The 12,726-nt window shown below is 38.9% G+C and overlaps 1 protein-coding gene across 2 annotated transcripts; it reads right to left on the bottom strand.

The window, feature by feature from the left end:
- Nucleotides 1-29: 29 nt before the first annotated feature.
- LOC133610966 (uncharacterized) lies at nucleotides 30-12,235 on the bottom strand. 2 transcript variants are annotated; one of them, XM_061967772.1, is made up of 9 exons: nucleotides 12,096-12,235; nucleotides 7,513-11,883; nucleotides 5,884-5,929; nucleotides 5,673-5,801; nucleotides 3,653-3,724; nucleotides 3,453-3,575; nucleotides 1,970-2,086; nucleotides 1,826-1,897; nucleotides 30-143 (listed from the first exon to the last, which is right to left on the bottom strand). In XM_061967772.1, the coding sequence occupies exons 2-9, from the start codon at nucleotides 11,785-11,787 to the stop codon at nucleotides 109-111; spliced, it is 4,869 nt and encodes a 1,622-aa protein (XP_061823756.1). In that variant the 5' UTR covers nucleotides 11,788-11,883; nucleotides 12,096-12,235; the 3' UTR covers nucleotides 30-108. The 2 variants fall into 2 exon arrangements, with proteins under 2 accessions (XP_061823756.1, XP_061823757.1); XM_061967773.1 differs by having other exon boundaries at nucleotides 7,513-11,751; nucleotides 12,096-12,162.
- Nucleotides 12,236-12,726: the final 491 nt, after the last annotated feature.

Here is a 12,726-nt window from a genome sequence, read left to right as displayed (position 1 = left end):
ATAATAACACAATAACTTCACAAACAAAGCAGTGTTACACAATTTATTAACATGGTCAAAATCTTACAAGTATGATAAAATTAATATTTGTGATGGAATCGGGGTGTTTCATATCTCCTCTTCTTTCTTGTACTTTTGCAGCTCTGCAAGGCAAACAAAAATTGAAATTAAAAAGAGGACCTTAACTTGACTAAATGAACAGTTTGATCTTTTCAAACTGTAAAAATATATGGTCACATGAAAAATATGGTGCAGTATATTCCTTCTACTCCTGAACAGCTGTGGCTATTATTTTTCTGTAAAATATGCCACGATTGTTTAACCCCAACATTTGATCCATTAACTCAGACTGACTTGAAATTTCTCACACATCAGTGGACTTTACAAAACGCACGCTGTCATCTTGCCAAGCACATTTAAGCAGGATTAGTTAAACAAACAAAAAAAACACGGCCGCCATGGTACTTATAATAGTGTTTGTTTAATTTGAACATACATAAAAATAATACAAATAGAGTACATCTCCTGCTTACAATTACACAATGTCTCCGAAAAAGAGTAGGAAGAAGCATAACTTATTGAATCTTACCCCCTCTCCGTATCACAGCAATTGCTAAATTAAAATAATTATAAATTAAATAAAAATATATATTTACCATTGGTTTATTGATAGAAGAAAATAAGCGATGTGTAATAGTAGTAGTTAATAGTTAGTAGATAGTTATTATTACAGCATTATAAATAAACATAAATAGATACATTTTAAGTTTAGCTGACAGCAACATTGTTGGGTGATAAATTAGTACAGAATATTTTAAAATACCTTGAATAATTTTAAAGGAATGAAGAATAACTAGTAAATATGAGGTCATTGGGAACCCCACGATTCAATTACAACTTGATTATTGACACATCTTTAATTTTTGCATATTGATGCAGTTTTACATTTCTTTTTGTTTAACTAAATAAACGTTTATCACTTGCAACGTAGTAAACACAGGAGGAGTAATGGTGGTAATTTCAAGAGAATTGTCATCAATCAACCGTCAAACAGTGCATTTGTAATAAACAGTTAAATTAATTCCCATCACATGTATTTTTTAATTAATAAAAATGTGTGCAAACCTGGAACATAAGTGCCCTATAATAAAGGATCTCTTGGTGAGGTGGCTCACTGCAGTCAGATACATTTCAAAACTGTCTGCAATACTTTATTTACAAATAGATGATCGACGTTTACTAAATTGATTTTATATTTGATTTCGTCTATGCCCGAATGGCGATGCATCTCAAAATCGATTATTTCCCCCACCTCTAGTAGCTATTAGTATAATAAATATACTTAACAGATAAATATTTAATGAATGAGCGACTTGTCCGCAAACCTGAAAGGGACAAGCAGTAGAAAATGGATGGGTGGATGATAGATAATGTCTTATTTAGTAATAGGGTTCAGATCATGATATCAGACACTGTGGTTCAGCATTCTTCTACCTCGTAACCAACGTGTTTGTACGGTTTCCTAAACTAGATCATATTAGTGCATATTGAGAGTTCTTCTCTCAATCTGTTCCATATTTTAATTCCACGTGCTGTAATGCTGAAGGTTTTTAGTCCTGCTAGCATGTACACATGGTTGAAGTATCATTTTTCACAAAGGCAATATTTCCCTTGGGTTGAGAAGAATTGTGGTACATTATTGATGTGTCAGGGGCATAGGAGGCAATGGCATAATAGCATCTTTAGTGTTAATAAAGAACTATCTTGACACATACATATAAATAAACATGAACTTCACACAGGAGGACAATAAAGGCAACTGGACCTTCTTTCAGTTTCTGGCATTCTATCGTTCGCATTTTAAGCTGCTGTTCCATAACGATGCATTTGGCACAACCTGTAATGTACAACAGAATGCAATGAAAATATGGGACTTTCTTGACCTTATATTGCCTTTTTTTAAACCCACCATTGCCTTTAGTCAGCAGAGCTCTCAGACTAGTCACAGGCAGTCTTAGGCTTTTAGTTTTAGAGGCAGCATCACCAGTTACTAATGTCTCAGCAGTGCTGGTGGACAATGCAGCATCTGAAAGGAGAAGAAAAAAAGAGTTTGAAGCAAATAGAGAGAACAAAAGTTAGAATTCCTGAAGCGGGGTACACACAAAGAGAACCAGGCTGTCCGATTATCTTATGTCTTGTGGTCTGAAGTGTATTTAGAGTGAATTTGCCCTGATTATTAGCACCAAAATGGATAGGGGGACTATGGGCCGACAGTAAATATTGAACAGTTTTAATATTTGCGACCAAAACTATTCATGTCTGTGGGGAACACAGATGCTTCCAGAGTCACTGCTCTGTGAATTGTGACGCGGCACATAAAGTAGCCAATCAGGAAGCCAACATTTCTTTTTTTTTAACAGCTACTTTATTGATGACATATTCCCCTCGAGCTCGCTCAGTAGATTGTACAGTCTGTGTTCAAGCTATCTCCATGACTTTTTCTTCTTTTAGTTTAGGATTTTTATCTTTAAAATAGTGCCAACATCACTATGGCCTCTTCTATATTGTCAGTTTTTCACTCGTTGCTATGGTGGTTGGTTGTCAGGAAGAGTCCTCTTCGATTTTCTAGCGGTGGGCGATACTGTGAATTTTGGTATTGTTTAGATGCCAAGTAAATACAGGGCTAGTATCGCCAAAACTGATACAGACACTTTTTGACTTGAAACATCATTATCATTGATTCATTTTGTGAATTTGCCTCTCGGTACTTAAGTATGATTGTGAACACACAGGAAACATATATTCTGGCAATGAAAATATTTTTTATGACTAATTACATTTTAAAACAATGTAGTAGTATATACACAACATCCCTTTTCAGTTATACTACAAACAGTTGTTTAAGAAAAAAGTCGGTAGTGCAAAATAATAAAAAAGTAATGTAAGAAAGACATTAATTCAAAAATGTAAGCAAAACTCCAAAATAACTAACATTAAATGCAGATGTTTGTGAAAAATCCCGCTGTTTGCACTGACAGACTAGAAGAGATACTGTAGTCGCATAAACTCTAAGAAAAATCGAGTCATTTTCTCCACGTATAAAAGAGAAGCTACAACAAAAGTTATGATCCCACCATGCTAGTATTGATCCGATACCAATACCCCCCTTGGCATCGATACTATCTATATTTAGATCAAAACACCCAGGCCTTTAAATCATGTTTGTTCATGCAGGATTTTGGGCTTAGAGGACGATTGTATGGCTCTGTGGTGGGACAGAATGGTCATGTGTGTATGTTGATATTATCGTAGCACACCACACACAGAGATCAAAACAGCTCAATACCTGATTTTTTATCTTTATGTGTGAGGTCTTTAACAGATAAAAACACTCTCTTAAGATCTAGAAAATCTCTTTCTGTGTACCAGCCTTAAAGTAAATTCCAGCCCACCGTATTTTTGGCATTTAGCCATCAAAGCTGGCTGACAGTTGGCAGATGGCCTCAAGCTTCTGGCTGAGCTCTGTCTATCCACAGAAGGTGTTGATGCTACGTGACTGGACGACGTGGAGACATCTGAAAAATTACACAGCAGAAGCCACACTGTCATGACAGCAGTGTTTTGGTTGCAATAGAGGAATTTATATTCTCACCCATCTTTGTCTTCTTCTTTACTACGGGTTCATCTCTGGCTAAGTTGTGCTTCTTTGTTTGGGGAATCTTGGCTGCAGTATTAGAGGTTAAAAAGAATGAGAAAACAAAAGGATTTCAAACATGATAGCTGGAGCTGCATGATTACGGTCAAAATAACAATTGCGGTTATTTTTTTTTAATCAATATTGAAATCACGATTATTAATCCCAATTATTCATTATATTAGGTAAAACAGTCTTGCGGGGAGGTTAAACGCGACGCCATCATGTAATTTCAAATTAAATAGTCTAATAAAAGGCTGAATAAACATTATCTGCATATTTAAAGACTAATATTTGTGTTGTTGATAATTATGAGTGCCAGTGTTTTCCAATTACTTGATGCCTTTAGCTCTATTTTTCCATTTTTGATGATTTTTTTCCCCGACGCCACAAAAAAAAGACACTTTTCATGGGTGGCCACGTCATCAATTGGACACCCCCACTTGACCTAATCATACATTTGATTGTTGTGTGAAACATGTATATTAAATAACAAAATACAAACATATAGTTTTTTAGTGCAATGATTCGATTGAAAAGTGTCTGCAGATTCTATTTAGTATAATGGATAGACTTGACCAGGGTGTACCCCGCCTTCCGCCCTATTGTAGCTGAGATAGGCTCCAGCGCCCCCCGCGGCCCGAAGGGAATAAGTGGTAGAAAATGGATGTATGGAAGGGTTAGTTGTTAGGCCTGCTAGCGACTCCAAGGAGGCAAGCAGAGCAGCGTGTTGTACAAGTGTCCACTGGCGTAAGAACGAGTTTGAGATTGAGGGACACAGTCTGTATTGGTCCCTGTACAGATCATTAAAGAGTTTGAGCAGAAATATGTCATACAGGAATTAACTATACAATAGACTGCAAAACATTCACAAAACGCTAGGTCACATGAACTGGTTTTTAAAGTACCGTATTTTTCGGAGTATAAGTCGCACCGGAGTATAAGTCGCACCTGCCGAAAATGCATGATAAAGAAGGAAAAAAACATATAAGTCGCACTGGAGTATAAGTCGCATTTTTTGGGGACATTTATTTGATAAAACCCAACACCAAGAATAGACATTTGAAAGGCAATTTAAAATAAATAAAGAATAGTGAACAACAGGCTGAATAAGTGTACGTTATATGAGGCATAAATAACCAACTGGTATGTTAACGTAACATATTATGGTAAGAGTCATTCAAATAACTATAACATATAGAACATGCTATACGTTTACCAAACAATCTGTCACTCCTAATCGCTAAATCCCATGAAATCTTATACGTCTAGTCTCTTACGTGAATGAGCTAAATAATATTATTTGATATTTTACGCTAATGTGTTAATAATTTCACACATAATTCGCTCCTGAGTATAAGTCGCACCCCCGGCCAAACTATGAAAAAAACTGCGACTTATAGTCCGAAAAATACGATAACTTTTTGACATGAAAAAACCTTGGAGCCACCAGTGACACCACGCTATGTTGCGCTTTCAGAATGAAAGCAAAATCAAAATATTTTTCTCCTCAGCTATCTTTTTGGTTGGGACAAATGCATATTTCTCCAGTATTGTCCACACCTATCGCCATCTAATAAAAATAGTGCAGTCTTAAAATGCACGCCAAGACTCTACAGAAGTAAAGCGAGAGAACTAAAAGTAAAACGAAGCCAATTGGATACAGCAAAACCCTGGGAAAAATGTGTTAATGTTAGTAATACTAATAATGTTAATGTTTCAGTTTGGCATGGTGATGGACTTTTGTGCTCATAAACAATGGCCTCTGTTGACAGGCACACGCATCACAGACCTGTTCTCTGCTGTTGTGAAAGTGCTTGTTTTGATATGCAGCGGAGACCGCTTTTAAAAATGTTAATATCGCCGAAGATGTCCCGCATTTTAACTGTGCCAGCTAAAATTGTGATCGTGATTAAAATTTGGTTAATAGTGTCGCCCTAATGACAACCATATCTTTCTATAAAATTACAGTCCTTACCAGCGCTGGAGGAAGTCAGTGTGCTGCTTCTCCTGGATCTTGTTCTGAGGAGTGGTGCCACTTTGGGGAGGCCTGATGGTTTTGCAGTCAACCGTGGCTTCTCCAGGTCAGACTTTGGCAGCTCGGATGCTAAAAGAGAGGGACGACAAGACCACAAACACACGTATCGTATCACTGTGTTTTATTAATCAAGCAAAAATAATTAACTTACCTGTCGTCGTTGCTCCCAAGTTGTATGGGCGGCAAACAGATGAACTCTAAAAAGCACAAAATAATTCTCAGTATTTGATTTTTAAATAATTTCTGTATTGACCCAAATATAAGACGATACCCCCTCTTCCCCCAAGCAGGTTGGTTAGAGATTACACGACTATAGCCCAAGTAAAGGAGCCTTTCTCGTCACTCACTCGTTCGCTCGCTCGCATGCACACACGCACAGCAATTAATCGATTAGAAAAAAGCTGTAATTATACCCTGTTGCTTAGATGAATAATTTTAAGTGTTAAACTAATAACAATTGTTAAAAGCTGGACCAAATGGAGTACCCGGAGCTTTATACATGTGGACATACTTTACGCACAACAGCTGCAATAAACCACACATGAGAGCGATAGTGTGTGGGTGCCGTGATCTGTGTGGCGCCGAACAGCGGTGCATTTGTATTTTTTATTAATGCAATAATGTTAAAAGTGCGGGTTCTATGTTGATGATGTGCATTAATGATTAGAAGAAAATAATGACGATTATGGCAAGCAGAACAATTTATTTGAATATGTTTTCCCTAAAACACACATTGAGGCAATAAAGTGTGTTTCATCCAATTACCGGTCCTTAATCATCATCTCTTTTTATTCCTTTCATGAAAATGCATATATACAAGCCATGTACAGTTCACACTTTCATTGTTTTTTGTTTCTTATACATTTCCATGATCAGAAAGGAGCAGATAGAAGAATAATATTCTTTTATATATATATATATATATATCTTCCCCTTTTTTTAACAAATTATTTTAGATGACTTTATCACTGTTCCCTCCAACACCCAAACTCCAACATAATTTTAAATTTTTGTTTAAGCATTTTTACAATGACACATCCAATCAAATCAAAAAACAGTTTGATATAATTCCAGTTGTCTCTTTTTGTAACTCTTTTTAAATTCAAAAATATTCTTGCAACTTTTTAAGTCTTTCTTTAGAGAATTCCATGCTTTCACACCAACAAAGGACAAGCACATTTGTTTCAAATTTGTTTGCGCTCTTGTACAGTATGTTTAAAGTCATACGGCCTCTGTGATTCTCATCTTCAGACGTGAACACAAATAACTTTTGTAAGTCCTTCGGAAGAACTTTATTTCTAGCTTTGAACATCACTAATAGAGTATGTAATTCTACAATGTTTTTTAGTTTTAATAATCCTGCCCTACTGAAAGAGTGGATTTGTGTGGTCTCTCTATCCTACTTTAAAAATAATACAAATTGCTCTTTTCTGTATTACTTGAATAAACGAACAAACTAAACGATAATTACTAAACTCTGTCTACACACCAGTGACACACAGGCCCGCAGGAAAAAAGGGCCTGAATGTTGTTAGCTAGTTAGTTAACACAGGAGGAGTAATGGTGCTAATTTCAAAATAATTGTCATCAATCAACCGTCTAGCAGCTAAGAAACATGATGGGTTTTTGTCATTGATATTAAAAAGATGCTTTTTGAACCAAGATTAATTTTGTGTTTGATTTAGTCTCCATATAAGAGTCTTAGGTCAATACGGTATTATTATGGCCTCATGTTTTCCCAATTAAACAGCAACATTAACTGCCTTAAAAAAAAGCCTACCTTCTGAAGTGTGCGTGCACTCAAAGCTTCAGCCGAAGTTCTTTGCCTTGTCATAGGCAGACCTGATCCCATCATGTCTCCTCGTCCTGGACGCAGGGATGCCGGCTTGAATTTGAGCAGCTGCGATGCAGCTTTGGAAGTGGGCAGCATGGATTTAGCAGGCAAAAGCATCTTTTGATCACAGGTGATGTTGGATGACATATTGGACGTTGGCGCCTGAGCTGCTTGTTTGCTGGAAGCATCCTCATGGAGATTTTTCTGTGCCTCCAGCAATTTGTCCTGGTCCCGATTGATGTAGGTAAATGTTTTACAACTGGTCATCGGTGTTGAAGTAATCAACTGACTGCCATTTCTCAAATCAAGGGTGTCATCCAGATTTAAAGTTTTAACTTTGTTGTTGAAGACTGTATCCATGCTTACGTCTTCAACCACAGATTCAGAAAAATCCTTGGTCTCACATTGACTCACATCTGGTTTGGCCTCAAATGTTCCCTGAAGGGGTTGAGACACCTTGTCATTTGGGCCATCATCCCGGGAATCTTTTTCTGACACTGATGTTGTTGCACTGGGTTGGGAAAGTGGTTTGCCATCAAAAATGCTGTGATGGTTGGTACTGGTGCTACTTTCTGACACAGGTATTGGGCTACTGAGATGAGGAGGCTTAGCATCAAAGGTGCCTTGGTGATTGTCACTCGAGTTCTTTTCTGACACTGTTATTGGGCCATTTGGCTGAGAAGTGTTGTGGTTATGGTTACTGGAGCCACCTTCTGACACAGGGAGAGTCGACTGAGGAAAGCCAGCATCAGAGATGTTCTGGTGTCCACCACTAGAACTGTTAGTTATTGTGCTACCAACCTGAGGAGGGTTGGCATCGAAGCTGCTGTGGTGACCATCACTGGAACTGCTTTCAGACATAGTTTTAGTGCAATTGGACTGAGATGGAGGGCTAGCATCTAAGATTTTGCAGTGACCGCCACTGGAACTGTTGGTTATTGTGCCACTGGCTTGAGCAGGGAAAGTGTCCAAGGTGTTGTGGTGAACATCATTTGAACTACTTTCTAATATCTTTAGGGTAGCATTGGTCTGGGATGGAGGGTTAGCACCGGGAATGTTGTGGTGCCCACTAGAACTGTTGGTTATTGTGCTCCCAGACTGAGAAGTGTTAGTATCGGAAATGTTGTGGTGACCACTAGAACTGTTGGTTATTGTGCTCCCAGACTGAGAAGGGTTAGCATCGGAAATGTTGTGGTGACCACTAGAACTGTTGGTTAACATGCTCCCGGACTGAGGAGGGTTGGGGTCGAACGTGTTGTGGTGACCATCACTGGAACGGTTGGTTATTGTGCTACCGGACTGAGTAGCATTAGCCTTACAGGCATTTTGGGGACATTCACTCGACTGGCTTTTTGACATGTTTACTATGGTATTGGACTGAGATGGAGGGTTAGCATCCAGGATGTTGCGGTAACTGTCACTAGAACTATTGATTATTGTGCTACCAGACTGAGGAAGGATTGCATCAAAGGTGCTCTGGTGACGATCACTAGAACTGCTTTCGGACGTCATTGCTGGGCCATTGGTCATAGAGGGAGGGATAGCAACGGAAATGTAGTGGTGACCACTCAAACCTTTGGATATTGTGCTACCAGACAGAGGAGGGTTGGCATCAAAAGTGTTAGGATGATTGTCAGTATAGCTACTGTCTAACATTGTTATTGTGCCATTGTTCTGAGAGGAAGGTTTAGCATCAAAAGTGTTCTGGTTATTATCACTAGAAGTGTTGGTTATCATGCAACTGGACTGAAGAGGGTTAGCATCACAGGTGTTGTGATTATCACTAGAACTCTTTTCGACCAAAGGCAATGTGCTATTGGAATGAAGAGGGTTAGCATCGAATGTGTTCTGGTGACCATCGCTAGAAGTGTTGGTTAGAATGCAACTGGACTGAATAGGGTTAGCATGACAGGTGTTATGATTATCACTAGAACTCGTTTCGACCAAAGGTAATGTGCTATTGGAATGAAGAGGGTTAGCATCGAAAGTGTTCTGGTGACCATCGTTAGAAGTGTTGGTTATAACGCAACTGGACTGAAGAGGGTTACAATCACAGGTGTTGTGGTTATCACTAGAACTCTTTTCGACCAAAGGTAATGTGCTATTGGAATGAAGAGGGTTAGCATCGAATGTGTTCTGGTGACCATCGCTAGAAGTGTTGGTTATAATGCAACTGGACTGAAGAGGGTTAGCATCACAGGTGTTGTGATTATCACTAGAACTCTTTTCGACCAAAGGTAATGTGCTATTGGAATGAAGAGGGTTAGCATCGAAAGTGTTCTGGTGACCATCGTTAGAAGTGTTGGTTATAACGCAACTGGACTGAAGAGGGTTACAATCACAGGTGTTGTGGTTATCACTAGAACTCTTTTCGACCAAAGGTAATGTGCTATTGGAATGAAGAGGGTTAGCATCGAATGTGTTCTGGTGACCATCGCTAGAAGTGTTGGTTATAATGCAACTGGACTGAAGAGGGTTAGCATCACAGGTGTTGTGATTATCACTAGAACTCTTTTCGACCAAAGGTAATGTGCTATTGGAATGAAGAGGGTTAGCATCGAATGTGTTCTGGTGACCATCGCTAGAAGTGTTGGTTATAATGCAACTGGACTGAAGAGGGTTAGCATCACAGGTGTTGTGATTATCACTAGAACTCTTTTCGACCAAAGGTAATGTGCTATTGGAATGAAGAGGGTTAGCATCGAATGTGTTCTGGTGACCATCGCTAGAAGTGTTGGTTATAATGCAACTGGACTGAAGAGGGTTAGCATCACAGGTGTTGTGATTATCACTAGAACTCTTTTCGACCAAAGGTAATGTGCTATTGGAATGAAGAGGGTTAGCATCGAATGTGTTCTGGTGACCATCGCTAGAAGTGTTGGTTATAATGCAACTGGACTGAAGAGGATTAGCATCACAGGTGCTGTATTTATCACTAGAACTCTTTTCGACCAAAGGTAATGTGCTATTGGAATGAAGAGGGTTAGCATCGAAAGTGTTCTGGTGACCATCGTTAGAAGTGTTGGTTATAACGCAACTGGACTGAAGAGGGTTACAATCACAGGTGTTGTGGTTATCACTAGAACTCTTTTCGACCAAAGGTAATGTGCTATTGGAATGAAGAGGGTTAGCATCGAATGTGTTCTGGTGACCATCGCTAGAAGTGTTGGTTATAATGCAACTGGACTGAAGAGGATTAGCATCACAGGTGCTGTATTTATCACTAGAACTCTTTTCGACCAAAGGTAATGTGCTATTGGAATGAAGAGGGTTAGCATCGAATGTGTTCTGGTGACCATCGCTAGAAGTGTTGGTTATAACGCAACTGGACTGAAGAGGGTTACAATCACAGGTGTTGTGGTTATCACTAGAACTCTTTTCGACCAAAGGAAATGTGCTATTGAAACGTGGAGGGTTAGTCTCTAAAGTGTTGTGGTAAGCGTCACAGCAGCTGCTCTCTAACATGCTGATTCTGCTACGAGATTGGGATTGGCCATCAACGGTGTTACGGTGATCACCAGTTATACTCGTTTCTGTCATGATTGTGTTGTTATCACTTGTGACACAGGTTGCTTTCCCAGAAGGCAGGCTATCTTGATCTGTAGGTACACTCTCCCCTGTGGCACCTGCAGCTAAATATATGGGACTATTCAGTGCTGTATTCATTTTTAGGGAAGTCCTCTTCTTGCTGGTGGCTTCACCAAGCTTCAACGTTACGTGTTCCATGTCAGACTTGTCAAAGTTTGCGTTCTGTGAAATGTTGTCACAAGTAGTGGGCGTTAAGGCAGCAGATCGGTCACGAGGTGAGGTTATAGTCTTTTCACAGTCAAATGAGAAATCAGTAATGTCTGGCAAACACTCATCATACAACCAAAACACAGAAATGTTGCTATCCAGGGGAGGAGGCTGTCTGACGACTGCTTTGTTTACCATCATCATTGGAGTTGAAGTTGACTCATTCATAGAGTTATTGTGAGGCACAAACCTTCTAAACGGCCCCCTTGCAGACATAGGTGTTGCAGGCATGCTTGTAAGTGTAGATAAATCATTTATATTCTGGTGCGTTTCGCAATCTCCTGTGACGTCAAGGAGAGTAATCTCCGGGAAGTTGTCAGAATCCAAATATTGCATGGAAGATGCCGGAGGTAATTCAGGGGTGATGTTTTCTCTATTCATGCCCGTTTCCTGGTTAGACAGAAAAGATGACACATTTCTTGCCATGCTGGAAATCTTCCGGTGCTGATGTGAATTACGAAATGGAGTCCAACTGTTCTAATGGCACATGTTTTTTTGTTTTTAACAGTCAGTGTTACCAACCTGTGGAGGAAAAGTGCAAAATAGCTCAAAAGAAACAATTTCCGGAAAAAAAATGAATTGAAAACTATGTATTTATCACCAACAAGAACAGAGGATACATTATTTTACAGTTTAGCCACGACATGACACGTTTAAGTTGCCAATACACCGAATGACAGTAACACTAGGCTAGCTGAGCTCGGTAATGTTAGTAAATAAAAGTAACGACCTACCCGTGACATAGAAGCCGGTTTACGTCGAGCTCAGTCTCACCGACAACACTTTGGCTGCACGATTGGCGCTCGAGTTTTAAAAACTTGACTAGTTTAAGTGATTGGGTAGAGAAACATCCAACCAATCACAGCGGCTGGTTTCTTCTTCGTGTGTATGAAACAAAGGTTGTGACACTGCCCCTACAGTCCTGGGTGAGGAAATAACCATGCGTGTTCAAACTCTTGCTATGTCATTTAATAAGGGCTGTTGGCAACTTACTTGGTTATATTTGTCAAGCAAAAACTATAACAAGAACACCACCGGATAGCTTATGTTATCATTCGTGATTTAACACAACACATTTGACCATGAATTTATTAACGTGGACCCCGACTTAGACAAGTTGAAAAACTTATTCGGGTGTTACCATTTAGTGTACGGAACATACAGGTAAAAGCCAGTAAATTAGAATATTTTGAAAAACTTGATTTATTTCAGTAATTGCATTCAAAAAGTGTAACTTGTACATTATATTTATTCATTGCACACGTTTATTTCATTTAATTTTGATGATTTGAAGTGGCAACAAATGAAAATCCAAAATTCCGTGTGTCACAAAATTAGAATATTACTTAAGGCTAATACAAAAAA

Source organism: Nerophis lumbriciformis, linkage group LG11 (assembly GCF_033978685.3).
Source record: "Nerophis lumbriciformis linkage group LG11, RoL_Nlum_v2.1, whole genome shotgun sequence".
NCBI lineage: Eukaryota > Metazoa > Chordata > Actinopteri > Syngnathiformes > Syngnathidae > Nerophis > Nerophis lumbriciformis.
The sequence above is the reverse complement of the archived record's forward strand: the minus strand, read 5'-3'. Positions and strand labels throughout refer to the sequence as shown.

Excerpts from the sequence above, each read along its gene's own strand:
- LOC133610966 (XM_061967772.1), bottom strand. The coding sequence starts at position 11,787 with ATGGCAAGAAATGTGTCATCTTTTCTGTCTAACCAGGAAACGGGCATG. Across the intron at positions 3,725-5,672 it reads ACTGACTTCCTCCAGCGCTG|CCAAGATTCCCCAAACAAAG; the intron begins GTAAGGACTGTA and ends CTAATACTGCAG. Across the intron at positions 144-1,825 it reads ATGCCAGAAACTGAAAGAAG|AGCTGCAAAAGTACAAGAAA; the intron begins GTCCAGTTGCCT and ends TTTGCCTTGCAG.